The 25,183-nt window shown below is 58.2% G+C and overlaps 12 protein-coding genes across 12 annotated transcripts; 4 read left to right on the top strand and 8 right to left on the bottom strand.

Moving 5' to 3' along the window:
- Positions 1 to 470: 470 nt before the first annotated feature.
- SCHCODRAFT_02360194 (uncharacterized protein) lies at positions 471 to 1,500 on the bottom strand. Its single transcript, XM_050342473.1, has one exon. The coding sequence runs from the start codon at positions 1,339 to 1,341 to the stop codon at positions 826 to 828; it is 516 nt and encodes a 171-aa protein (XP_050198738.1). The 5' UTR covers positions 1,342 to 1,500; the 3' UTR covers positions 471 to 825.
- A 578-nt stretch (positions 1,501 to 2,078) lies between these two features.
- SCHCODRAFT_02633615 (uncharacterized protein) lies at positions 2,079 to 3,759 on the bottom strand. Its single transcript, XM_050345776.1, has 3 exons — positions 3,693 to 3,759; positions 2,236 to 3,626; positions 2,079 to 2,182 (listed from the first exon to the last, which is right to left on the bottom strand). Exon 2 carries the CDS (start codon positions 3,293 to 3,295, stop codon positions 2,567 to 2,569), a length of 729 nt encoding a protein of 242 aa, XP_050198737.1. The 5' UTR covers positions 3,296 to 3,626; positions 3,693 to 3,759; the 3' UTR covers positions 2,079 to 2,182; positions 2,236 to 2,566.
- SCHCODRAFT_02511059 (uncharacterized protein) lies at positions 3,752 to 4,758 on the top strand (the record flags this gene model as incomplete). Its single annotated transcript, XM_003029592.1, has 2 exons — positions 3,752 to 4,285; positions 4,471 to 4,758. 2 exons carry the CDS (start codon positions 3,752 to 3,754, stop codon positions 4,756 to 4,758), a joined length of 822 nt encoding a protein of 273 aa, XP_003029638.1.
- A 29-nt stretch (positions 4,759 to 4,787) lies between these two features.
- On the top strand, positions 4,788 to 5,447 carry SCHCODRAFT_01323072 (uncharacterized protein). The gene has a single exon (XM_050341447.1). It carries the CDS (start codon positions 4,853 to 4,855, stop codon positions 5,273 to 5,275), a length of 423 nt encoding a protein of 140 aa, XP_050198736.1. The 5' UTR covers positions 4,788 to 4,852; the 3' UTR covers positions 5,276 to 5,447.
- Positions 5,448 to 6,288: 841 nt separating this feature from the next.
- SCHCODRAFT_02633611 (aromatic prenyltransferase) lies at positions 6,289 to 8,629 on the bottom strand. Its single transcript, XM_003029191.2, has 8 exons — positions 8,244 to 8,629; positions 8,019 to 8,194; positions 7,848 to 7,964; positions 7,440 to 7,797; positions 7,092 to 7,381; positions 6,670 to 7,037; positions 6,526 to 6,615; positions 6,289 to 6,467 (listed from the first exon to the last, which is right to left on the bottom strand). Exons 1-8 carry the CDS (start codon positions 8,296 to 8,298, stop codon positions 6,374 to 6,376), a joined length of 1,548 nt encoding a protein of 515 aa, XP_003029237.2. The 5' UTR covers positions 8,299 to 8,629; the 3' UTR covers positions 6,289 to 6,373.
- Positions 8,630 to 8,859: 230 nt separating this feature from the next.
- SCHCODRAFT_02633610 (uncharacterized protein) lies at positions 8,860 to 10,993 on the bottom strand. The gene is made up of 2 exons (XM_003029190.3): positions 10,843 to 10,993; positions 8,860 to 10,782 (listed from the first exon to the last, which is right to left on the bottom strand). The coding sequence occupies exon 2, from the start codon at positions 10,771 to 10,773 to the stop codon at positions 9,007 to 9,009; it is 1,767 nt and encodes a 588-aa protein (XP_003029236.1). The 5' UTR covers positions 10,774 to 10,782; positions 10,843 to 10,993; the 3' UTR covers positions 8,860 to 9,006.
- Positions 10,994 to 11,133: 140 nt separating this feature from the next.
- On the bottom strand, positions 11,134 to 13,163 carry SCHCODRAFT_02633605 (uncharacterized protein). Its single transcript, XM_003029189.2, has 3 exons — positions 13,079 to 13,163; positions 11,550 to 13,021; positions 11,134 to 11,492 (listed from the first exon to the last, which is right to left on the bottom strand). Exon 2 carries the CDS (start codon positions 12,898 to 12,900, stop codon positions 11,572 to 11,574), a length of 1,329 nt encoding a protein of 442 aa, XP_003029235.2. The 5' UTR covers positions 12,901 to 13,021; positions 13,079 to 13,163; the 3' UTR covers positions 11,134 to 11,492; positions 11,550 to 11,571.
- A 178-nt stretch (positions 13,164 to 13,341) lies between these two features.
- Positions 13,342 to 14,604, top strand: SCHCODRAFT_02633604 (uncharacterized protein). Its single transcript, XM_003029591.2, has 3 exons — positions 13,342 to 13,618; positions 13,668 to 14,310; positions 14,361 to 14,604. The coding sequence occupies exons 1-3, from the start codon at positions 13,366 to 13,368 to the stop codon at positions 14,497 to 14,499; spliced, it is 1,035 nt and encodes a 344-aa protein (XP_003029637.1). The 5' UTR covers positions 13,342 to 13,365; the 3' UTR covers positions 14,500 to 14,604.
- Positions 14,605 to 15,568: 964 nt separating this feature from the next.
- On the top strand, positions 15,569 to 17,034 carry SCHCODRAFT_02703564 (uncharacterized protein; the record flags this gene model as incomplete). The annotated part of the gene is made up of 5 exons (XM_050346976.1): positions 15,569 to 15,639; positions 15,689 to 15,836; positions 15,891 to 15,915; positions 15,963 to 16,056; positions 16,104 to 17,034. 5 exons carry the CDS (start codon positions 15,569 to 15,571, stop codon positions 17,032 to 17,034), a joined length of 1,269 nt encoding a protein of 422 aa, XP_050198735.1.
- A 698-nt stretch (positions 17,035 to 17,732) lies between these two features.
- SCHCODRAFT_02510880 (uncharacterized protein) lies at positions 17,733 to 19,321 on the bottom strand (the record flags this gene model as incomplete). The annotated part of the gene is made up of 3 exons (XM_050343244.1): positions 17,733 to 17,962; positions 18,015 to 18,173; positions 18,229 to 19,321. 3 exons carry the CDS (start codon positions 19,319 to 19,321, stop codon positions 17,733 to 17,735), a joined length of 1,482 nt encoding a protein of 493 aa, XP_050198734.1.
- Positions 19,322 to 19,840: 519 nt separating this feature from the next.
- Positions 19,841 to 21,533, bottom strand: SCHCODRAFT_02633596 (mitochondrial carrier). The gene is made up of 8 exons (XM_003029187.2): positions 21,414 to 21,533; positions 21,323 to 21,358; positions 21,171 to 21,263; positions 20,905 to 21,121; positions 20,582 to 20,838; positions 20,336 to 20,505; positions 20,178 to 20,284; positions 19,841 to 20,124 (listed from the first exon to the last, which is right to left on the bottom strand). Exons 1-7 carry the CDS (start codon positions 21,465 to 21,467, stop codon positions 20,215 to 20,217), a joined length of 897 nt encoding a protein of 298 aa, XP_003029233.1. The 5' UTR covers positions 21,468 to 21,533; the 3' UTR covers positions 19,841 to 20,124; positions 20,178 to 20,214.
- Positions 21,534 to 21,577: 44 nt separating this feature from the next.
- Positions 21,578 to 24,615, bottom strand: SCHCODRAFT_02359934 (uncharacterized protein). The gene is made up of 7 exons (XM_003029186.3): positions 24,184 to 24,615; positions 23,826 to 24,047; positions 23,574 to 23,765; positions 23,418 to 23,522; positions 23,073 to 23,366; positions 22,625 to 23,024; positions 21,578 to 22,574 (listed from the first exon to the last, which is right to left on the bottom strand). Exons 1-7 carry the CDS (start codon positions 24,466 to 24,468, stop codon positions 21,829 to 21,831), a joined length of 2,244 nt encoding a protein of 747 aa, XP_003029232.1. The 5' UTR covers positions 24,469 to 24,615; the 3' UTR covers positions 21,578 to 21,828.
- Positions 24,616 to 25,183: the final 568 nt, after the last annotated feature.

Genomic DNA, 25,183 nt, shown 5'->3' with positions numbered 1-25,183 from the left:
CATTCAGTCGACCAACATGGGCAGAAGCTGAGCGTCGATGAACAACACATAGGCGTCGAGGGGGCGGGAAGAGATATGCCTCGGTGCGATGTGGGCGACGACGGGCGCAGGGAATCAGCGAGCTTCGAGCCTGGTAGTTCGAGCTCGCCGCGAGCGCACAGGCGCTCTCATGCGGACTGTCAATGCGGGAATCAGTCAGGAACAAGTCCACCGGTTCCGTCAGGGTCACTTACGGTGAGAGTCATCGACCTTATAGACAGGAAGCGCCCGCCACCGATTGCGACATACCGCAGGTCAGGAAGATTCACATTGACTGAATGAAGACACGCGTCGGTCGGCAGCGTGCGTCCTGTCAAACTTAGGCAGTCACTGTCTGCTAATAGAAGCTGCTCGTGTCGGTGCGAAATCCAAGGGATGATATGACATGAGCGTCAAGAGGAGGTCCGCTTTATGGCCGGGACATGACGGACGGTGGCTGAAGCCGACGATACTGGTAGAGTAGACGACCAAGCTGGTATATTCATAATTGAATATCTGAAGATACGGAGTCGTTAGTGGTTTCTACGGGCCGGAAACTTGAAGATGCGAAACCGTACGGTGACTTATGAGCGCCCGATGCTAGTAGCAGCCACAGCAAGCGCACTTCTAGTACTAGTCTGTAGGTTGTCTGGCGCAACACAACGGCGGAGTCCACCATGTGGAGCGCTTCTCGTATCCCAGCTCACGCACGCCGTCAAAGTGCGAGGACCAGCCAGCGTTGAGGTGTCTCAGATGATGCTGCGGCCTTCCTTGACGAACGCTGAGTACCGCGTCCTTCGCCGACGACTACTGAGGCGTATCGTGACCCGATCGTGCCCTTCCTTGACGAACAGCCGTGTTAGCGCGGCCTTGGCGAGCCGCTTGATCGAGGGGCTTTAGTACCCATAGCCACTTCATCGAGGAGTACCGAGGATACCCAATGATGATCGCCGAGATGAGATCTCTAGCGCAGTGTTCATGAACAAGGTGGACCAACAACCGGAGTGCTAGGGCAGCCTTGGCGATCGTGATCCTCAAAAGCGCCTTTGGATGCCTTGTCAAGCCCGCACGTTCGCCGTTGAGGGCTGACCTTGGCGTCGTCAGCGCCGCCATTCGACGCCGTTCTTCGACCGTGGTGCAGACGGAGCGTGTACGGCGACGAAGCTCCGCAGGACATTGAGGGCATAGAAGGTGGCCACCCAAGTGTGGTAAATGGGTTCGTGCGCGTCGAAGCTGCGAGAACTGGCCACAAGAGCGCGGAGATTGGGTCCCGAGGAGCGGAGGAGGCTTCGACGGCGCACTACGCCGTCCATCGACCGTCATCGACACCGGTCACGAGGCCGCCGCCGCCCATTCGCGGGCTTCTTCGCCCTCTCAGAGAGCGCCGAACGACGTCCGCGAGGGCATGGCATTGTGGGTGCTGTTGACGGAGATGGCGCTGTATTCCTGTATCCTTCCGCTACTCCTTCGATTCTGCTCATCGTCTCCCCGTATCTGCCCCGCATGCGTCAAAGAGCAAGATAGGCCCGCATTTCAACCTCGGATTGCGTAGAATGCACGTACATTGAGTAGATTTTGGGGCGCACATTGAGTAGCTCTCCCGCGATAGCCCTCGAGCGCGCGCGCGCGATAGACTTCGGAATGACGATTGCGATAGAAAAGAGGGCCCGCATAAATACCTCTCGTTGTCTGCAATATTCAGAGCGCCCCAATCAGGAGGGAGAGAAGCGCGGCACAGCGCCAGACCTTGTCCCAGAGCTCTTGGCATCTTCCCAGAATATAGCCTATGGGGCCTCGAAAAATGATGCCCGACGCCTCTGGATTGGGAACATGACGGGACGTCCCGACGAGTTAGTTTGCGCCGGTTAGGTGGCCAGATCGGACATGAAGTGTACCATGAGCGGCTCGAAGATGATGTTGAGTCGACCCGTAGATGAACGCATCCGCAATTAGGCGACGCGCGTGCACATCGAGGACGACAGAGGAAGACTGGAAGCTCTTCGAGCCCATGCGCAAGTGTCAGCGCCCGTGAGGCTGGAGGACAGGTCGCGTAAGATGTGGCTGAACAGGCAGATTACAATGCGCACCGGTCGCATCAGGCGTAGATTGTGGCTGAGTTCCTGCTGACCAGTGACGAAGGGCTGAGCGCTCAGCGCTTCCGCCGGTGAGATCTCCTCTGCGAACGTCATCGTCTCCCCTCAAGCCAGCGTCTGGTAGATAGAAATGTTCGCGCAAGCATTGCACCCCAAGAACGTATAGCGGACGCAAACCGTCAGAAATGGGTATGCGTGCACAGAGATAGGCGAGATAGACAATATGGAAGGCCAAAGAATCGAAGTTGATGCCAGGAAGCAAGCCAGGGACGGTGGCTTGAAGGCGTACACATCCCTGCCTCCGAGAAGACGTGCAATCAAGGAAGGCGTACGCATCGCCAGCCAATCGTTTGTTGTCGATTAGGCAGCGAATCTTCGGGTGGATGCGATGGAAGCAGAGAGAAAATGTTTATGCGAGATGGAGGTCCAAACAATATGGAAAGATGATTCTTTCTCTAACAATTCCTCGCCTGCCAGTGCGAACAAACTAAGACAACATACGCTCTTGACGGACTCCTCCAAGCTCGGAGGTGGAAGCAAATTTGCCCGAATCCGGTGGACGGAAGCAAAGTACAAGGACTGCACGATCGGGGACCAGGCCCTGGAATTTTGCCAGTCCATACCAACAAATTGGAGGTCGCGCTTTCGTTCTGCAAGTCGTCAAAAGAAGATCCCGATTTCGGAGACAATGGTCGGGCGCCTGAACATGGGGAGGTGGAGCGTGACGTGTGAAGAATAATCGAGGGCGTGCACACCGCGGTTATTCCGAGCGTCGCACAGCACCTTTCCGCGCGGCGCACAGACAGTCGCCATGGGAAGGGAGGTTTTGGAGCAGGACTGCAGCCGGTAGCCATGAGAGGGTCTGAGATGAGCTGAGATGCCGATATGCGAGGATGGCGGACGTGACGTCCAGGGCCGAAGATAACACGTGGAGTGCACGTGCAGCAGTTCGAATTTCCGTGGAAGCAAATTTCCGGGTTGGACCAAGCCATTGTTCTAGCCGTTCGCATTGTCCTAGCCATCCCTGCGTTCCAAGGAGGGTTTGGGTGGTCGGAGGATCGTCCTGGGGCCGTTTCAAACGACGCGATTTCTAGTGGCAGATAGATCGCAAGGCGCACGTACAGTGGTGGGGATGGGATCGGGCTTGGTCTGTGGCAGCAATGAGGTCGACGTGGGTCATGCATGATGAACGTTACACATCGCTACCCTCGCGGAGAAAGCGAGTGCAGTGCGGCCGGGAGTATGGCATGGCCGGTGCCCTCCGTCCGATGCGCGAGCAGGCTCTGGACGAGGAACAGAGAGGGGGCGGGCCTGAGTACCGTATAAGAGAAGAGAGGACAAGGCACTGTCTATCCCGAACAAAGGCCTGCTATTCTGCGAGTACAATGGGTGGGAGTAAGGCGCAGATATTCGTGCGGGCTCGAGCGTCCGGGGACCGGTGATGCGGCCGTCGATAACGTGTGAAATGGATGAGAAAGGGTCACGATCTCCGAGTGATGTAAAAAGCGCGAAAAGGCACGTTCCTTTCTTCTTGTGCTTTCATCCTCCGGACGCTAAATTATCGCCGCCTGGACCGTCCAGTCCTCACGCTCTTTACCGACCCTCACCCTCTCCCCCTCGTCGCCACCATCGCCGCCACAATGCGTCTCTCCTCGCGCTCGCCGCTCAAGTCCCTCGAGACCATCCTCCCGGGCCCCGTCCAGCTCGCGCCCTCGCCCCCGCCCACCCCCAAGCTCACGTCGACCCTCGTCTCCCGCAGGGTGCGCTATCGGGGCGTCTACCTCCTGCTCCTCATCATCTCCCTCTCCGCCTACTTCTGCCTCATCCACCCCACCTTCTCCTCCCGCCTCGCTGTGCGCGGCTCGCGGCCCCTGCCCCCCGACCCCCTCGCTGCCGCGCTCGACTCCATCCGCGCGCAGATGGTCCACGGCCAGCGGCGACCGCACCTCGGCGGCTCCCCGCTCGTCCTCGACGCGCCGCAGGAGCTCGCGGCCGTGTCCAGCTTCCTCGCGAGCCTCAGGAGCAACAGCATCCCGCACTTTGTCGACCCGAGCCAGCCGATCGACCCCGAGCTCGTGCTCGAGTTCGACACGCGGAGCCCGCGCGCGCAGGAGGAGGTCCGCGTCATGGTGAAGGACGTCTGGGCGCAGAACCCCGTCTTCCTCTACTCCAAGGTGCGTTCGTCGCCCCGATAGCGCCCCGCGTATCTATGCGCCCCTTTCCTGTCCATCCATGGGGGCCTGTCTGCCCATCGACACGCCACGCCGATCTTCGGACTTGTCTTCCCGTGGAAAACCGCCCCGTCCTGCCCCATCACGTCAACGCGTTTCAATGACGATGCTAACTCCGGCGCCTACAGCGCGCGTCCGCGGCCTCGCGCGAAGTCAAGGCCTGGCTCAGCGAGCTCAACCTGGCGCCGACGCCCACGATCATCGACATGGACACCCGGTCAGACGCGGACGTCCTCGCCCCGCTCCTCATGCGCCTCACAGGTGCAGACTCGCTCCCCATCATGCTCGTCGGCGGCGAGCCCGTCGTACGCGACATGGACGAGTTCCGCGCCCTCCGGGACAGCGGTGAGCTTAAGACGCGGATAAGCGAGGCTGGCGCCGTCGTTGGCGGTGCTCAGCGCCGCAAGAAGCACTAGAGGACCCACCCGTCCCTGGTGCGTACGCAATATTCCGCGCGGAACCTCTTGACTCACAGATCCTCGCAGGCCGTTACGACCTCACGCCGCGGTCATGCTTTCGCCCTCTGCCACGGGCTTTCCGCCCTCGTCATGGCTTTTCTCTGCCACGTTCGCGACGCTGCCGCGCAGCCGTGCACTCATGTACTCACAAATAGTTCATATATCCTCGCTATCGGTTTCCCTCACAGTCGCTCTCTGGCGGTACTTATCTGGTTGGTTGATTGGTCTTGTCGTTCGGTCGTTCTTGGTGACATTTAGGTATAATTATCAACTGGTGGGCACGTCGCTGGCTGGCTTGGGATGCAGATGGGGAGACGGACACTGTGTCGACGATTCAGGCCATTCGTGGTCGACGAACCGTAGTAGCTTACTGCCCGCAGAAACCGCATATGTACAAAGGCTACATAGCCGCACACTCGCTGCAACTCGCACGGACGCTGCTGTGTCGTACCGTATATATACCGACTTCTGCTAAGTACTTACTCGTACTCTGCTATCCACTCGTACTACTCATGCCAAGGACAACGCACATCCTGTTACAGTTGCGATTTCGCTCACAATTTTCCGGGTCTCATTCATCTATCCATAGTATACTGTAGAGTAATGCTCAGACCCATTGTCTAATAGACATGTTTGCAAGCGCCTTCTGTGGGTGGTGTAGTCCAATGGCAGGGCCGTCCATGGGCGCTATGATTCTCAATTACGGGTATGGTGGTTCCCACCTACGCGTCTGAGGTTAACATTTAGCACGGAAGCACGGCGAGCGGGGCGAAGGTAGGCTCGCGCACGGAGCGAAGCTAGCGGAAACCGCACGAATGGTAGCGGAAACTGCACGAACGATTCCAGAAGTCGCGGAGGTTAGCCTCGAGACGAGTTGACAGCCTTCTTGGACTTAACAACGGCCTTTCGGGGCCTGCCGACGGTCTTCTTGGACCTTCAGACGGCCTTCTTGAGCCTGCAGAACCGACCTTCGTGGTCCTACAGAAGCTCGGCTCGGAGGGCGTGTTCGACGCGAAAATGAGCGTGAGACGTCAGGCGACGTCGAGATGGTCTCGAGACGTTGCGGACCGTAATGCATAATGAGGGGTTGCCGCCCAATGAGGTGTCGCCGTTCGCAACGAGGCGTACCCACCCAAAATTGAAGAAGTCGCGAAGGACGGCCGCATGTTGCAGAGTAGGCGGCAGGTGTTGCAAAGTAGGCGGGCAAGCACTGCAGCCGTGTTGCAGAACCAGCGGCAGGAGTTGCAGGTAGGCGGCAGTCGCGGGTGATTTGCGACTCCGGTTGATTCGCATCCTACTAAAGAGGAGATCACCGCCTCCATAGAACGTCTGACGACTGTCCCAGGTCTATAAAAGTGATCATCAGCACGGAGATTACGCAGAAGGGAGCTGCACTCGCCGAATCACCGTTCATGAGGTTGGGGACGGCCGAGTCGTCCGACGAAGGAGGCTCACCAGAGATCAAGAGGCGAATCGCGAAGGGGAAGGGATCTGTCCATCCATCTTGATATTCACACACCCTATAATGATACGGATATCCTTCTCTATCTTACCTACCGATGTACAACGACGTTCAACCGACGTAGATGTCGTAGAACTCCTTGATGAGCTCGTCCTGCGGCGGACCACCCTCCCCTCGCTCTTCAGCGAAGACCTCGGTCGACATACTAGCAATACAAAGGCCAATCAGCGAGCTATCTCTTATGAGATGGGTGAGGTACGCACTAGCCAGTGATCTGCCACTTCCCGGATGGCTTCAACCCGAAGGTAACACCCGTCTGGATACCCGCACGCTTGCCGAGCGGGCGATGAGAGCTAGGTCCTTCATCAGCGGATCTATCTCGTATACCCCTTCCAAGCAGTACTCACAAGGCACGCTGCATACTCTCCGAGTACCACCCAGGCTGTGCGTTCGGCTTCCCTACGGCGGCAAAGAACGCCTCAACGGCCTGCGTCGTCTGCAGGTCATTCTCGCCGTAGTTCGACATGTCGAAGTAGACCTTGGGACAGGGGAGCGGGTGCCCAGGGATGAGCTCGTAGTAGTAGGAGAGGCCGCCGACGCCGCCGTCGAGCGGCTGGAGGAGGTCGTCGTCGGAGTTGTTGGGAAAGAGGCACTTGTAGAAGAGCCGGAGCTTGTCCATGGCCTCATCAATGACGGGCCCGTTGAGCTTGCCATCGAGCGTCATATCCCGCAAGACGTCCTTGAAGGTGTGTTGAGCAAGTGGGAAGTAGTAGATCTTGCTTTCAGGTCAGCGATTGAGTGTGTGTGTAAATCTGAATCAGACCTATACCTTTAGCCTGTTCTTGTTATCGGGAACGAGATCGCACGCAACGACGAGGAACTTGAGCTTGGACGGCTCGCCGGGGCCATTGACATAGTCGCGCATCACGTCGAAGGGCGCCTCCAGGGCGGGGTTGAGTTCCTTGAGCAGTGGCCGCAGGGGCTCGAGGTCACCCTGGTGGTTGGTCATGGTGACCTGGATGCCATTGGCGTCTTCGTAGCTTGCATGCGCGCCCCGTGGACGAGGCGGGAGGTAGTACTGCTTCAAGCCAATCAGGCCATCCGGCTCCAGATCAAGGGCTACGAGCGCTCAGGCGTCAGTCGATGCTTCGGAATGATATATAAGTTTCACACTTACCAACCGCGTAATGGCACCCAGGTACGGGCGTCGTCGAACTCGGCAGGTTAGGGAAAAGCCACTTCTCCATCTTATCCTTCCACTCCTTCGTACCCTCGTGATCGATCAGCCCCATCCCGCCTTCGCCCCAGAGCCAGTCGATAATACCCCCGCCAGCAAGACGCAGGCCGGTCTCAGGGTGAAAGGGATCGATCGCGAAGCGTACACGCCGATTTTCAGCCTCATTTGGGTCGGTGTTCGCTGGGATTTGCCAGGATAGCTCGGTGTTGGATCCGTCACGGACCCACATCGTGCGGGTCTCCTTTGCGTGCCCGAGTTTAGGCACGCCGTTGAGGCCGCCGAGACGCGCCCACCAGAACTGCGACAGAGGTCAGGCTGATTTAAGTTGAGGATCCGAGCCTCACGCACGATTAAGTGGCTGGTTTGCACTCTGACGGGGTACTTTGCGCTCTCCAGCATCGACGCGAGTGAGCGTGCTGGCCTCTTCCATTGCCAGGCCGACTGTTCAGAAAGTACAGGGAGGATCTACTCCGCATCAACATCAGCTTCAGGACGAAAGGAGGAAGCCTGCGCACGCACTGCAGTCAGGGTATCGTACACTTCAAAGCCGGGCTCGCTCTTGAGATCGGCCGGGACCTCCTTCAGCTCGTACGAATCACCAAGTAGGCGCGACGCAACGAGCTTCACGACCTCCTGCAATGGCTTACCCGCACACTCTTCAGGCGAGGGCAGAGGCTTCGCTTTCTGGATCTGAGCTGCGCAGGTGATCAGCAGTAACCCATCGAAGAGTGCAAAGGAACACACCAAAGTAACGCCCATCGTTCCACGGCGCCAGCGCGTCTATCGTAGCAGTACTCATCGTGAAGGGCGAGTATGGGAGTAGAGGGCAAGCTGTACGCGTCTGGGCTGCTATTGAGTGCACCGCTGTCGGGTTTACCCCGCTGGTATCTGAGCGAGATCAGCGTTACAGGGTAGGTGGGCCGTCGACCATGTGGAGAGGGTGCAGAGATTTCAACATCGTGCCTAACGCAAATCATGAAGACGGAGCTGGAGGTCGTTCCGAGGACCATCTTCCGCGATTGGCGGCGCGAGGGCGCTGATGCGAGGGGTGAGGATATTCACTAGGCGGTAATCAGAGAGACTGCGGTAGCTGAGACCCACTCTGTTACGATACTGCGACGCGGTGGTCGTGTGCGAGATGGTCTGCTCAGCAGCAGCTCATGAGTCAAGGGTTATCGCAGAGTCGGTGTGCCAGGGGAAAGCATCGCAAGAGCCATCTGATATAGCACAAGATGTCGTCGTTATCCGGCGAGTTGTAACGTCTTCGGCCTCACAAGGCTACATGAAACATACAGAGAATCGGCGCATTGCGATGTTCGGTTGAGACCCATGAGGATGTGAAAGGTATTTGCCTAGCGAAGTACAAATTGGTACGTGGGAGGAGGAAGAGGTGCGTGCGAACAAGGACTACCGAAAACGGAAAGATGAGTCACCCGCTTCTGACGATGTGCATTTCTAGAACTCCGTTGTGAAAGGACCAAATACGGAGTGGATCCATGGGTATACTTTACGACATGAACAAGATATTACTGAGTGTGTAGGATAAGAAACCACCCCTTGTACTAACTTCATCCTCGGGTACAAACAAGTCAAGGTTGGGTATCGTCTTCAAACTGGCCAACAAGATAGATACGTTCTTCCGCATGACGATCTCCCTCCAGCTCGGTTGCCCCTCTCCAACGTCGCGGACCATAATGCAGAGGTCTATTTTACGCTTCGGCGGTGTTGCCCAGCGTCTCGACGCCATAGACAGATGCCTCGCGTACAGGTCCTCTGATGCTGGTTGGTAGGGGAACTCGAGTTCGAGTCGATGGAGATTGGGGCAGAGTAAAGGCTGGCCGTCGTTCGTCGTCTCGGCGAGGGCATCGAGGAGGCCGTCGTCGTACCTGCATGACAGATAGAGCTTCTCCAAACCGGACAAGCTGCGCAGAACTACGCTGCAGGACAGCATGGTACGATCTGAGCCTGCGACTACTGGATGCTCCTTGTCGCCAGGAAATCCGAAGCCTTCTAAGCGAAGCATCCGCAAGCGGCGCAAGTCCGAGCTGTGGACGAACTGCAGCAATGACTTGTCGAACTTTGGCAAGTACGAGTCGTTGTTTTGCTGCAGCTCGTGAACATCAATCTTGAGCGTGAGTTCCTCGAGGTGCAAGCAGCGCAGACGCCCCAGCAGGTCCTCCAAAAGAGTCGCCTGCCACAATATAGACAGTGTGCGCATCTCGGAGAGCACAATCACCTCCGTCGAGCTGCTCCATTCTGGTGCAGTCGGGAATCCGCCATGCACAGCGTCGACTGTGTCGTCTATCGCAAGGACGCACTCGCGCAGCGCCCCACACGCCCGAAGCGCCTTGACAGCGCTCCTCGTCGTGCAGAACACCCCATACATTCGCAAGCTCGTGAGCGTCGCCCACGGCACGCCCACACCGCCCATGTTCTCCACATAAGGGAAGAACGAGCCCGGGCCCGTTCCCTGCAGCACGAGCGTCTCGAGCTGCGGCGCATCCAGCAGCAGCGGGCCCTGCTCCGCCCCGCGCCCACGCCAGTACTCCTCGATCTGGTACCCGAGCACGTGCTTGTTCTGCTCGACGGCGAGGCGCAGGTAGCGCAACGCGGGCGTGCGCACACGCGGGAACACGGGCCGCAGGCGGTCGAAGACGCGGATGTGCAGCTCCTCGACGCGCTCGGCGTGCCCAGAGGTTGCGGCCTCGAGATACTGCGCGAAGGACGCGGCGTACGGCGGGTCGCGCGGGTCGTCGTAGTGGGAGTCGGCGATGGTGGCCGTGAGGCGGAGGGGTGCTGATCCAGAGCGGGCGAGGTAGGTGGCGAGGCGCTCGCAGGGGAGCGGTTCGGTGTGGTCGAGGAGGATGTTAGACCACAATGTCCGCGCCTGAAGCGCTGCTCGGCGCCACCGACAGCACACGTGCGAGAGGTCGACGACGGGCGACGGGCGCTCCTGGAACCGCTGCCAGCTCAGCAGCGTGTCATATTTATAGTCGTAACGTGCAGCATCCTGGCAGACCAACTCGAAGATGTACACCAGCAAGTCGTCAGGTAACGAGTGCACTGGTTCGAGGGCGGCTTTGGCGAGATAGACCTTGCGTGAAGCATTGATAAGCCGCGTCTGCAGATTCGCAAGCTCCTTCCATGACTCGGAGATGAGGTCTGGAAGCGAGACCGAGTCGGTAGCGAGGACCTCCGCGCGTACGCGCTGCAAGCCTTTCTCGTCTATCCCTCTTGACGCCTGGAAGGTCTGTTCAATGTCGATTGACAACATGATAGCAAGCTAAACCTAAATTGTCAGCAAACATCCCTCCCGAATATCGTTTGAAACCATCACGCATACCTTGAAAGTTATCAGAGGTAAATACCGTCGTGATGGCAGGCAGACGACCGGACAAAGACAGTGTGGCTCATGACATGCAAAGGAGCGATAGGTAGTCTTTCACGTTCCCTCTCTCTCTCCGCACGCAAATTAACACGACTAAGCAGACCAGTATCCCGTGCGCGAATAAGTAACGTGGGCGTTTAGGTTGAACTTGCAAGCTGGCGACGGCGTGACCGTACACGTCAGGAATCAGTCACGTGTATGTCACGGATGTGGACCCACAGCTACCGCTCGAATCGTTGTTTTGCTCGTGAGCACAGCAGGCTTTGCATCAAATCAATTTCGAGTTTCTTTGGTTGAGGTAACGACATCATAAGGATCCCGCAAGGCTTTCTAATAAAGCGACTGCAGGGAAAGGTGGGTATCCAGAAGGGATAGTCTACATCAGACGCGTAAAGCCTGTATGAATGTGAATAATAAGGAGTGTACCATACGGAACCAGCTTAGCGATACAGAGTGCAAGGTCCTTGCAAAAGGAGAAGAAGAAATACGGTCCACGAGACAGGGAAAAGCGATTCGATAAGGAAACGATTCGATAGACAGAATGAACGAGACAAAGAGTGACAACTGCCGATAACGGAGAGCTACTTACTAGTTCAAGGAAAAAACTAAACAATCGAAAGCATAAGAAAGCGAAGAACAGGGACCCAGCCCAGGCGACTCACATATTGCTTCCAGCAACAGCGCCTACTTCGACGCGTCAACCTTCTGCGCGTCGACCTTCTGCGCATCGCCCTTCGGCGCGTCAGCCGCTCCCGCCTCCGCGCCCTCTTCCACGACAGGGTCCGTGTAGAGCCACACGACGCCCTCCCCGTCCTGGAAGTCCACCCCGTCCTTCTCGAACTTCTCCGTCCACCAGATGAAGATATCCTTGATGAGCGAGTCCACGTCCGCCTCCACCAGGAACCCGACCGTCCGCACGACCTCCAGCCGCGGGTACAGCGCGCGCGTCAGGCCCTGCAGGTGCGTCTTCACGCGATGCGCCTTGCTTGGGTAGAGCGAGTCCGCGCGGACGCCGCGGATGCCGACGCGCCGTAAGGCGGAGTGCCCGTACGCCTCGAGCTCAGGAGCACCGGCGGCGAAGACGAGGGTATCGAGCAATGGGCAGCGGTCTGGTTTGAGGAAGAGGTCCGGTTTGACGTAGACGGTGGGCGCGCGCCGCCCGATGATAGGTGCGGGCTCGGGCTCGGCGTCGCGAGAGGGTGTGGGGAGGTCGACGACGGTGATGCTGGCACCGTGCGCTTGGAGGAAGCGATCGATGACGGCATCGTCGATTTGGGTCGCATTGGGGGCGGTGTAGAGTGTGAGACGGCTGAGGGCGGGAAGCGTGATCTTCTGCGCGGCCGCCAGGCTTCGCGCTTCGGTGGATAGGACGAGGGAGGTGACGCAGGGGAGGGTGGGCTTGATAGTCGCCTGTTGTGCAGGGAGCAACCGATCAGGATCCTGCCCGCGGAAATGGCGCAGGTCGAGGACACGGAGGTTCTGGAAGGAGCCTAGGAATGCAGGTGACGATGGCCAATGGTCCAACTGCTCGGCAAACGCAAGCCACATCGGCAGCGACTCCTTCCAGTAGATGCCCTCCAGCGTGCTCCCATATACACGCGCGATGCAGTCGAGGAACGGTTTGGGTGGCGAGTGCATCCAGTGGGCGCTTAGCATCCTGACGTTGGGGCAGCAAAGGAAGATGCGGGCGAGGTCCTGCAGGAAGGACATGGATGACGATCCGCGCGCGTGAGTGTATATCTCGATGTGCCGCGTCCACTGCCCGTAGTAGGACGTTGAGCTGGGCTTGATCGGGCGCATGTCGACCTGCGCTGGATGGGCTTCCAAGGCGCGCAGGATCTGACGTGCCCTCGCCGGGCTGCGGACGACGATGTGACGATACAGAAGGCGGAGGGAGAGCTGGTGCCATTCCTTGCAGACGAGAGGTAGGGTGCATCGCATCCGCAAGGAGGACGTAGACGAGTTCTCGCCCATGATGTTGTGCGTGATGTTCTTCAGCGTGAAGGGATCCATAGGCTCTATGGTCGCTTCATGGTGCACGTAGGTAGCGAACTGAAAGATCTCAAGCCATATCTCTGGCGGCAACACCGGCGTTCGTCTGTAAAAGCGGCTGGGATGGAGGCATACTATCGAGCTACGGGTGCCTCAGCTCACGGAGAACGAGCCAGAGCGGCGAGACAGAAAGCATTACCACTGAAATGGGTTGAAGATCCGTTCTGTCGTTCGCGCTATGGCTCGCATCGGTGCTGACTTTGGTGATGGTGAGCGTCCGAGACAAGGAACGCGTACCGCGGCGCGATTGTCCTCATTTATTGGCGCCGGGCCCCTAAGCGGCATCGGCGCCGGCGCCGGACCCTCGTGAGTCAACGGTCGGGCCGTACGCCTTTGCCACTTCTGGAAGTACGGAAATCTGCAGGCGCGTCACCTCGGCAAGCACCGACAAACAAGCCTCCTCCGTCCTTCCATTGTTAACTCGTTATGCGCTGGAGTGCCGTCGCCGTCGTTCTCGCCGGCCTGAACGTCGCGAGCGCTCTCGATGTATATCTATATCCGGCGCCGCTGGTGAAGCGCTCATCGCTGTCGCCGGACGATGCCAGCGCAGTCCTGTCTCGGCACTTTAACCTGGAGTCTTTCGAGCCCGTGCGCGACGAGGTCCTGCGGACCCAGGACTTTATTGGAGAGGGAGAGCAGAATGCTTTGCTGCTGACTATGGAAGAGGAGGATGCTGCTGGTGCGTGTTAAATGCTGTGCATCGCTGACTATCCTAACACGCGCTGCAGCTGTCATGTCTGACGCGAAACCCTCATTCCGGATACCAGCACCTCCAGTCGACTCCCTCTACTCTGTTATCTCCACCTACCTGAACCGCGCCCGGCATGCATTCTCCAGCGTCTTCGACGGCTCAGACCTCCCATCCTGGACCAAGGACGGCCTCAACTCCCTCGTAGAGTTCACGAAGTCTGCAAGCGCTGCTGGCGAGAACTTCTTCGCTGCTATGGAGTGCACCACGCTCCGCGACATTCGTCACGCCCACGGCAAGGACAGCGCCGAGTACGCCGCCGCTGTCGCGCAGATCCGCGACCTTCTTGCAGGCAACCACCGCATTGCTGTCATCAGCTTCCCCCGCGGCGGCGCCTCGAACCTGAAGCGCGCGCCATCCCCACAAGAGTCGCAGTCCCCCTTCCCTCCGACCCGCCCGCCCCCGCAGTCTCCTATCGGGTCCGTGTCGACCTGCTTCGAGGACGCGGACGTCTGCTCGAACAGCACGGACTCGTGCTCTGGCCACGGCTCATGCGTCCAGGCGAGCAAGACAGGCCGCACTTGCTTCGTATGCGCTTGCGCGGCGACCAAGACTGGCGAGGGTTTGCAGACGAAGACGGAGTACTGGGCTGGCGATAGCTGCGAGCGCAAGGATGTTAGCAGGTGCGCGTTTGGCTGTGTCAATAATTCGCAGCTTGCTGACCGCTCTCCAGCCAATTTGTCCTCCTGGCTGGAACAACCGTCGCAATCATTCTGCTTGCCGCGGGTTCCATCTCCTTGCTTTACAGCGTTGGCGATGTCGAACTCCCGAGTGTGTTGATGGGCGGTGTGGTGAATGCGAAGAGGGATTAGTTGCTGTACGCAAGTCTGCATCTTGATACCAGCACCCTGCCCAGGACCCTTACATCGCAATGTACGAGATTTGGCTCAGAAATGACAGGTCTTTGCAATACCTCACTGATTCGAGAAGAGCGCTGCATCACCTCTGTTCAGCGCCAGTTGCGAGGTAAGCAGGTATTCTCCGCATACGAACTAGTCGCTTCGCGCACAGGAATGGGTGGTGGATGTTCCTGCGTGTAATGTGAGCATCTATGTCCTTCTACGCAGCGATCCCTGTCCGGTGTGTACCGAGCTGTTGACAGGCTTAACCCCTTCTAACGCAAAGCAGCTTACAGTGAAAGTCAATCAATCAACTCTATCGCGCTATATCTGCTATGTGCGCAGCGCGCCTATTCTACATGCTGTACCCGTGTACGGATGCTTGTCACCCATGTGCTCTGGCAACCCGGGAACCGTTGGGAGTGCGACCTGCATCTCGGCTTCTATCGTGTACTGAGCAGCTTCGCGCATTCAGCGAATCTTCATGACGGCAAGAACACCCCCGCACCCTAATAACTACATTCGAACCGACGTTGCTCCGCGCATTGAGCGCCCGGGTGGCGCAGCTCTCTGCTCGACTGGGCCCCGTCATGAATACGCTTGACTATACAGATATCGGTCAGGTAGCCACGCTCTCTCCTTCCAGCGCGAGCGTACTCCCCCCTGGGTTCCGCCGCTCTCTCCCAGAAGTGTGTTGGCGGCGCTGCCCTTGTACATAACCAGCCCCACGCCCACCGCCGTCACCGGGGGGCGCGCCTACCGCAAACATACCTGCAGCACGATGTGTGCGCCTGCCAGCTGCCCATCGTCGTCTCCTGCGCGACGACCTGTCATCGGCGCGCGCCTCCTGCCGGGGAACCGGGGCGCCCCGCGCTCGGTACGAGCCTAACTCGCGTAATGCACATTTTAACGCGGTTGACAGCCAGATCACGATCCGGGGGCGTGGGTTGAGTGAACAAATCACTGCTACATATAGACCGTGACCGTGAGTGGGGTGGCGCATCGCCATCGTGCGCACACACACAACTCCTCTCCTTCCCCCATGGCCATGGCTCAGCAAGTCCGCCTCCCAGCGCAGCCGCCGCCCGCGACGTGCAGGGGCGTCTTTCTGAAGTGGGTAGTTCGGGTGCGTGCCGGGATAGCGCTGAGTCGGCGTCGGCAGGGATGAAAGAGACGCAAAAACCGTGCTCTATGCTGTCTGCATGGGGATGTTGCCCATCATTCATCGCCGCCTGGACGACTATGGTAGACGAGCCGTTCGCGCGGGGGACGTCTATGTCTTCGAGCCCAAGTCTGCAGTTGCGGAGCCTGTGCGTATGGTCTTCGTCACTTCTCCCAATTTTTGAGTTTGACCCATCTGGCAGAATGGCATCGAGCGTTGGACTGATGGTGAGTGGGATGACCGTCACTCAATTTTTTCTTATTGGCGATGGCAGGCGTAAGCTGGAACCCATCCAAGAACAAAGACTATTTTCTATACTACGACGAAAAAGCGCGGCAGCTACCCGCGGTCGAGTCTGGCGAGCGACAGTACGTCTTCTTCCCTCCACCCACCTTCTCGGCTCATCGTATATCAGCTACTACCTCCTCAAGCGTACCTACGCTGCAACGGTAACCCCGCAACCCGGGGCTGTCCCACGCGAACTGCACCTCGTCTGGTACGCCGCAAGGGACGACGCGCATAATCATGGGCTTGTCCATATCCGCAAGGTCTTCCAGGACACGCACCCGAGCTTGGCGCACCCACCGGCCGACATCGACCTGCTCTGTATCCCCAAGCGCAACGTCCGACGCGCGACTGACCGCCAACGCAGGGAGCGGAGGCGTACGCTGCCCGGATCCGAGGACGGGCCTTTGAATGGCGAGCAGGGCTTCGCGGGACCGGTATTGCTGTCGCACACCCGGCCCAGCATCGACGCGATCGCAACGGACGCGCCGATGAGCTCGCCTCCCGGCCTTTTCCTGCCCATCCAGACGACGCCCCGGCGACCGGCTGGCTATTTACCTCCTCTCGCGCCGATGACGCCAGCATGGGAGAGGGAGGAATCCATGTTCACGCGACGCGAGCTCGAAGGCCCCTCGCGGGTCACGCCGCAACGCCGCACACTCACGCTCTCAATGGGCACACATCCCGGAGAGTCTCCTCTTTCCCAGCCTCCCGCGTACCATCAGCCGCCCGGGCTGCGCCCACTGTCATCCTGCTCGTCGTCGTCGTCGTCCAGCCCTGGGTCCGATGCAGACGATGCGCTTCCGGAGCGCATGCGAGGCGACGTCCCGCCATCTCAATGGCAACCGCTGTTCGGCAGCCAGGGCGTCAACGTCGGTGGCACGACGGCGCGACCGACGTTCTACATCCCGCTTCCGCCTCTCAAGTCGTCGTCCTGCTTTGGCGAATCGGGCGCGATCCTTCCAGACGTCCAGGACATGCCCGTGGTCGAGCACTACCAGAAGCGCGACGAGAGCGACGATCGCATGCTTCAGCAACTCGAGAAGTACTTCCATATCTAGAGGGCCTTTCCTGTCACCTCGGTCGTCCGTATGTTCCGCTTTCTCCTCTTTCTTTCCCCTCTACTGCACCCGGGTTGTCATGTCAAGCGTACATAATGCATAGTCATCTATCTACCTCGCGAACACATACATAATCGTCATACAGTCCTCGTTCTACGCCTTTCTATGAAGCCACGAACGATAGCCGCGCCAGCCGAAGCCTGCATACACTCCCTTCCTTGTCAATGTATCGCTAAGGGGGGTGCGGCGCTTGTGCCTCAAAGCTCCCAGCACGCGGTAAATAAAATGAGGGGAGGCCCGCGTCCCTCGGCAATCCGAAAGCAGACGACGGTCAGGCCGGCTATCACCCGCGTCTTCATGGCCTTCCTACCGCGCCGTTTGCCTCCCAAGGCTGCGTACAAAGCCGTAGGTCGCTGGCAGAAGTGTTAGTGCTGAAAATGCACAGAATAGGAGGAGCCTACCAAGTACAATGCATTTTGGCCACAATTCCTTGTATTGGTGAGAGTGCGTTACGGCGATCACCCTGGTGTAGCCGAATTGCACGAGCGTCTCTTCCAGAAGTTTGTTATCGCCAGGGTACTTCCTGTGCAGCCTCCCACACTCGCGCTCTATTCCTGTCTTGGATCGCCCGTGCTGGTTTCGAAGAAGGATTGCGTCACAAGCTAGAATTTGGCAGGGGAAAGCATTAGGAAAGGCGTTCATGGGCAGTCAAGTGTAGGTAGCTTGCCTTTAATAAGAAGTTCCTCAAAATTTCCATCCATGCTCATATGCTCGCCAGCGGGTGAGCATTCGATGGCAAGGCGCATGAAGAATATGGCATTTTCCGTTTTAGCCTGGGGAGCCGCCGACTTGAATGCGTTCCAATGATATTCAGTCAGTTGAGCGTTGAGGTAACGCACGACGGCTAGTGCTACAATACAATAAAAAGCTGAAGCAAGTTAAGAGAAAAGAGGGGTTTCCTTGATTTCAGACGAACCCACCTTTATCAAACAAGTCCGGATCATTCATGGGCTCAATAGCACATTCTTTAGCGAGGGCATATGTGGCCGTTGTTTCCTCGTCTTGCCCCGCTCGATCGTTGCTAGGAGGCGTATAGGCGTAGCCTATCCGGCCACTTAGCTTCTTGCACAATGCGACCACTATAGAAATTCAGCACGTTCAAATACTGTAACGGCTCAAGAATTCCGCACTCACCGTCCCGCAAGAGGTCGGCCCGAATCGCGCCAGTCCGAAGGGTAGGAGGTCGCCCTTTGTGTGGCTTGAGGTAAGTCGATTGCTTCCTCTCCCCGAGCAGCAAAGCCAGCCATACCAGTCCCTCGTCATCGCGCACGCGTCTCGGCGACGAGGTATAGTCCTGCCGAGGCGTGGCGATGTGGTATATCTGCTGCTGCACCGACGGCGGCGTGTTCCCTGCATGAGCATAGCTATAGTGAGGGGCAGAGACCGACCGTTTGTGGCGCGGAGGTGGCGGCTCGGGAGGGGCTGGGCTGACGCTGTCAGTCGTGCTGCTTAGCTCGGGTTCCCCCTGCAAGTCTGGCGCTTGCAAGGGTAAGGGGGCGGGAGTAGCAGCCGGCCGCGGTGCAGGTGCCTGGATGGGCTGTGGCAAAGGCGATGGCGCTGGCAAATCACGGTGCCTTTGAGTATGATGTGGGCGTTGCTGAAGAGGAAAACGGCCGCGAGAGGGATTTGAATCAGGCGGCGCCGACCCGTCACGACGAGCTTGGGTATTGTGCCGCGGCTGGTGCTCTTGGTACAAGCGGCCGCGCGAGGGGCCTGGCTCAGGAGCTGCTGCAGCGTGATGTTGGAGAGGCCGAGCTCTTGCAGCTGGAGTCCCAGGTCGTCGCTCTCTCAGAGTCGGACCAGTGGGGAAAGGTATTGAGGCCATCTCAGGCGGGAATACCACACGATCGCGACTGCTCGCTCTCTCGTGTCGCTGTGCCCTTCCAGTAATCGCACCAGCCCTTTGCAAGTCTGTAGCGCCTGGACCTCGTTGAGGGCGCTGATCTTCAGGCAATTGGCGCCGTGCAGGAACATGATGAGACCGATGAGGCTGGTGCTGAAGTTGGTCTTGGTGGTGAGGTGGAGGCTCTGGGGGTTGCCGTGTATCTTGAAAGTCCATCATCTCACGAGGACTTATGCGCTCGTGAGGAGGCACCTGGCTATGCATGACGAAGGGAGGCCCATAGTCAGCCGGAGTTGGCATGCGATGCCCATACATCTGCGCATAGACATCCTGATCCTGCCCTGCATCAGACTGCGTGCGTCTACGGCGACGGAATGGGTTCATCTTTTGCAGCGCAGGCAACATCACTGGCGCCTAAGTGGGGGAAGGAGGCAAGTTATGTGGCGACAAGCCCGCGCTTGCGGCACGTTCCTATAGTGTCGGAGGCGCTGTGGCAGTGCGGCGCGAAGACGCGTAATCTGATTCGCTCTGATTCATCGAAGTCGTGGTCATTCAATTGGGGAAGGTGTGCGAGGACCAGGCTAGTCGTGTCTATTGTTCCTCGTTGCGGGGCGACGAGAGAGAAGTTCTTCGAGTGCATTCCAGAGACTCGTAGAGCCTTACGCCCAGCATTATTCCATGCAGCATAAATGCAGCATGGAGCTGACTCTGTTGGGATGGAGTCGGAAGATGAAGGCGAAGGTCAAGCGAGGGAAGCGGATGAGTCATGGATTGATGCGTCTCGGCATATCCCGGAGGTCACGTGTATGGTATGTTCAACTTCTCTCATACTTACAGACTGAAGGCTATTCATCGCTTGTTGCTTTGAGCTGATTCTTTGTCAACTAGCGACACCTTGATAAATGCATAGGTATGCAGGCATATTGATAACTGGTCATACAGAATTCAGGAGGCAGCACAGGCAACGTTCAAATCATGGACTCGGACTAGTATTCTGGGCGTTATCAAGCGCGCGCTAGCCTTTTAGCCCTTCGTCATCATCGTACGCACAGCAGTAACGATATGTACTGTATAGTGACCTCTCCTCCGCTCCCGCGGAGTGCCCCATCCCCCCTGATATCACCACCGAGACTGTAGGGTTGAATCTCGTACTGCCGCGTATAGGGCGAAAACCCGTGCTATGCTGCCTGGGGTCATGGCACATGAGAGAGAAGACTGCAACGATACATTTTCAACGCACCTTTTGTATGTACATTCTACAGTCTATAGTAGGTCTTCTATACTTGGCTGAGGGCCCGGGTCGCAAGCTCGTATCCCAAAAACGTCGCGCCGTTTGCGAAGGGCGAACTATCGAAGCGTAAGCAAGCTCTTGAGAAGTCTCACTACACGGGCACGTACCGGATCAGTGTAGGAATAAGCCCGCGCGTAAACGCCGGTAGCCCCTCTGTCCGCCAGACGGTGCGCAAGCAGTGGACTGCACTCTTGTACTTCTGCCCCGTCGCTGGCGAGAACCCGTCCGTCTGCATCCGCGACTTGATCATATCAATCGGATATATGACGGCCCAGAGCTAGCAAAAGCAGCGCACGCGCTCGTCAGCCAAACTGCCTTTCAACACACCTGATTGCATAGCGCAATCCACTCACCGCATACCCGGCCAGCGCGCCGTACAGGATCGCATTGAGCGGGCTGATTTGGTCTCGCCGGATGTTCTTCTCGCGCATTTCGCGCTGCACGAGCTTCTCGTACGTGAGGAAGTACATGCCGTAGCCAGTCGCCTCGCGCAGAAAGGTGACGCCCTGGCCCTTGAAGATGCCCGCCACGCCGTGCTCGCGGAAGATTTTGGAGATCGCGTCGCCGGGCCCTTTGTAGATGGGATTCGTAGCGGACTGCGTTTGTAGGCCTAGACGTCAGGAAGGAAAAATATTTGTATTAGTAGCAGGTGGCACTTGGAGTCGATAGGACGCACGGATACGGATGTGCTCGACGGGGCACGAGACGATGCCGTTGGCGATACCGGCAACGACGCCAGCGGTGAAGAGTTGCCCAGAGCCGAAGGCAGTACCGTCTGGTCCGCCGACACCGCGAGCAAGGTTCTGTGCTTGGAAGATGCGTTTTGTGTACTCCAGAGCACCGAACTGGATCGAGACACAGACACCGATGCCGAGCAAGGGTGACAGGGTACCCTACAGACAGAGTTAGCATATGAGTGAGTGCACGAGGCGTGACACGCACCTTGTAGAACGCCAGCGGCCCCTCGTTCTTCAAGATACCCCCTGCACAATGCATCATGCCCGAGTACGTCCCCGCAGGCGACGTTTGCATTCGCTACGCGTACAAACCATCGGTCAGCCTGCCCCCCACCTTTTTACACGCGTACCGCTCACCACTTTGACGATATCGAACGGCTGGCCGACAAGGACCTGGTCCGAACGCGCTTCAGTGCTGTACTCGCGATCCGCACGACATTGCGCGCACTTGGAAGATGCCGCCGACGGTGCCGGCCGTCAGGTCTTTTGCGGTGCTCGACATGGTGCTGGTGGGGCGAAAAAGAAGGGGAGGGGGCGCGAGGGAACGGAGGGGAGGAGGGGGAGAAGAACAAGGCGCGGCGGCGCGTCAGAGTCATTATTGCCAAATTATTATGCATCGGCTTTAGACGGAAATCTGATCGACGAGGCCGATAAGGCAAGCAGCTTGTCGCCGGTGGCAGCTGCAGAGCTCTTGTGGCCAGTCAACAAAGGCGGATATGAAGACAACCGGACCATGTATCTACTCTATACTGCAACAATACTTTACAAGAATGAGTTTCCCTTCCTTGACCTTGCATAAGATAAATAGATAGTGAGCGTCCATCCCAATGCGGATCCAACAAGGTGAGCGGCCCAGCCTGCTCTCAGTACTCATCCACGTCCGAAAGCGACACATAGTCGGACACGGACTGCGTGTCCTCGTACTCCGCCACCACCTCCGCCATCGCGTAGCGCATAATCGGTGTCATCGGCACGCACTTTGGACCCACCACCGGCGCCAGCTCTGCCTCGAGCTCGTTCAGCGGCTGCAACTCGTCGTCGTCGTCCTCCGGGCCCATTCCAATCCCGCTCATTGGCACACCGTCTTGTACATGTACGCTGCCGTCGGGCGCGACCGCGGTGTCGCTGCTGCGGCCCATCTGCCGGCGGAGCCACTCCTCCGTGACACCCGTGCGCTCGGGAGCAGCCTCGTCCGCGACGGGGTCCGTCCAGCGGATGTCGAGCACGCGCGCGCGGACCATGCCATCGACGGCGGCGACGCCATACTCGCGGCAGAGGGAGAAGTAGGGCAGGGCGTGCTCCTGGCGCAGACGGCTCATGACGCGCAAGAGCTGAAGGGCGGTGAACGGGTGTGCGCTGTCCTCCTCGTTGTCGGGCTGAACGGGCGCGAGGGTGCGCATCGTCGATGGTGTGTGGGCGCGAGCTTGTGGCGCGGCCGAGGGTGGCGGGGCGCGACCACCGTTGGGAAGCAAGGTCGCTACGCTCTGGTTAGGAGTTATTTCGCCATCCGAGCCTTCATCATCACCAAGCTTGCCGTCGCGCTGTGCAGTATGGATGACAAGCAAGTTGAGGAGTGCATGTGCCTGCAGGAAGTGAGAGCTCTGCTTGACTGAAAGCCATCATCAGCATCCACTTCCGTCCCGAATCAGCCTCACTCACTATCCAGCGCACCCCCCGCATTCACATAATCCGTCACATAATCCGCCCAGTGCGTCAGATGTCCGCCAAACGCATCATACAGCCTCTCGAATTGCATCCCATAGCTCCCCTGCAGCCGCTGCGGCACGCGCGGGAGCAGCCGGTCGTTGTAGAACGCGCGCGTCTCCGCCTTCGTGCAGTCACCGATGGTGAGAAGCTTCGCGTGCTGCAGAACGTTATAGCGGCGAAGCCAGGTGTGGAAGAAGGCGTCGGAGGTGGCGAAGACGACGTGACAGAGGCGGTCTTGCTTGGTGAGGACGAGCATGGCGTCGAGGAGGCATTGCATGGCGGATGCAGTGCCAATGGACGCGGGGTTGCTCAGTAAGTCAGGTAGACGGTGTGCTTCATCGAAAAATACGACCTAGCATAGTGTCAGCACGCCGGTTCACTCGCTACACAACTAACGTACCGGCATTCTCTTCCTCGGTGCCTCCGACTTCTTGCCTTCCGAACTAGAGAGCGTACGGTTCGTGTCATCGCCATTTCGGCGGTCCGTCTCGGTACTAACTCGATGCTGCTCCTCTTGTAATCGGCGCTCTTCAACAAGATCCTCGGACGCACGACGTCGTCGCAGACCCCATCGTATGCTGGAGGCACTGGACTGAGGCGGGTCGGGCTCTTCCCTGGCTTTGCCCTTCCCCTTGTCGCGCTTCTCCTTCTTGTGCTTCTCAGGTTCGAATTGCCAGTATTTGAGCAACGAGCTCTGCAGGATGAAGTGAGTTTAGGGTGTGAAGGTGACTGTCTGAATGCGCACCTGGAACAGCTCCATGAGACGCGCGATATCGCTAGTACGGATTTGGTGGACGGAGAGCTCATTGGGCGCGTCATTGATCCTCTTCTGGACGTCCGCACGGTCGTGCTATGAATCTTCGTGAGTACATAGCAGTATCACACACAAATCATTACACACCTTGAACGCCCAGGACTCCTTCTCAAACTCCTCGTAGCCTTCCATATCCGTAGAGATGTTCAGGAAGTACTGCTCCATCTGCTCGCTGAGGCTGATGTATAGACTTGAAAGGTCCGCGAAACCCGCGATGCGAAGGTCGAAGTGCAGGACATTGAACTTCTCCTCGGTTAGGACCTGACGTAGGAGGGCCGTCTGGACGGATCGTCAATCAGTATCAGCCACTGCATCCACCGACCGTCGCTTGCAGCGCACCTTCCCCACCGAACTCGACCCAAAGAGCACCGTGAACGCCGGCTCTCCACCCAACGTGCGCTCGATCGCGCGCAGCTCCTTCTTGCGTGGGAAGAAGCCGGCGAGTGGAGAGAAGGTGTGCTTCGGTCGCAGCTGCTGACGCTCGCGCGTCTCGGCCAGCTCTTGCTTTGCATCCGAGAGGAGCTTGCGGGACTCAGCGAGGGAGCGAAGGGTTTCTGCGGGCTGGTATATTGGTTAGCAGGTGTTCCTGCAAGCAAGAGCAGGATGGAATAGTATGGTCAGGTATGCGAATGTGCGATGGGAACAGCAGATGGTATGATATGCGCCAGCAGAAAATGGGATGGTCAAGAACACTCACATTCGCGACCACGCCTAGGATTTCGCTAAGCCCGAAGAACGATCGCCGCTGGAAGTCAGATGGACGGAAGGAGCGTCTGTGCCGAAGGTTAGAGCGGAAGAGCCAGTGCGAGCCGCTAGTGTGCACGCGCGAGTGTCGGTTTGAGGGCGGATAACGTGCGGACGTCGAGGCAGAGCCTGTGCGCGATGACATCGGCGGTGCCCCGTTCCTTGTTGACGTCGACGCATGCCGCCGAGGCTTCTGCAGCCTGCGAGAGGTAGTGGTGTTCACTGAGGGAGTGTTCATGGATGGACGGGTCCAGGGAGGGGACGCGCGTCCAGCGTGCGTGGCGTTAGATATAGGGTGTGCGCAGTGCGTTGTCGATGTGCGCGAGATGGGGGTTATGATCAAGGGTTGAGGTCAGCACGACTTATCAGCCCGGAGGGGATGCACGCACGCAGCCACGCGGCGGACTGTGGACGCCCTGGACCGCGCACCCCAATCATCATCATCATTCTCCGTCAATTGTCACGTTTGCGAAGCGAGGCCGAAATGAGGCCGCTGATGAGAGGGCGGTAAGTACCCTTCCTGCTCTCTGTGGGCGATGTCGCGGGCAATGAAAGTTCGGGATGAGGTCTATTCGGGTCTGTGGGCGCGCTGAGGGCGGCCATGACGGCGCACGTCAAACGCGTCGTCATCGTCTCACTCGTGGCTCGGATCGTCGGACAGAGCATGGACGACAAGGTGGAATGTACGGAGCAGGAATGAGGTTGGGATGCTGCAGTAACACGCGACCTAGAGCACATATGTCATGCTTCCTTGGACTGAACACAATCAAACACTGTCCTGTGGCTCTCGTCCATGAACAAGGGTATGCGTATATACGCTCCATAGCTCAAATAAAAGAGAATTTGAGGGTTCAAGAGCCTTAGACAACGTCGCTGCGAGCCAAGCAGTTCAATGTCAGCTGGAAGTTGCCAGGAAAGAAACGAGGAGGAGGGGTGTGACTCAGTGACTGTGA

This window comes from Schizophyllum commune (assembly GCF_000143185.2).
Source record: "Schizophyllum commune H4-8 unplaced genomic scaffold SCHCOscaffold_9, whole genome shotgun sequence".
Taxonomy (NCBI): Eukaryota; Fungi; Basidiomycota; class Agaricomycetes; order Agaricales; family Schizophyllaceae; genus Schizophyllum; species Schizophyllum commune.
Note: the sequence above shows the minus strand (reverse complement) of the source record. Positions and strands in the feature narration are given on the sequence as shown.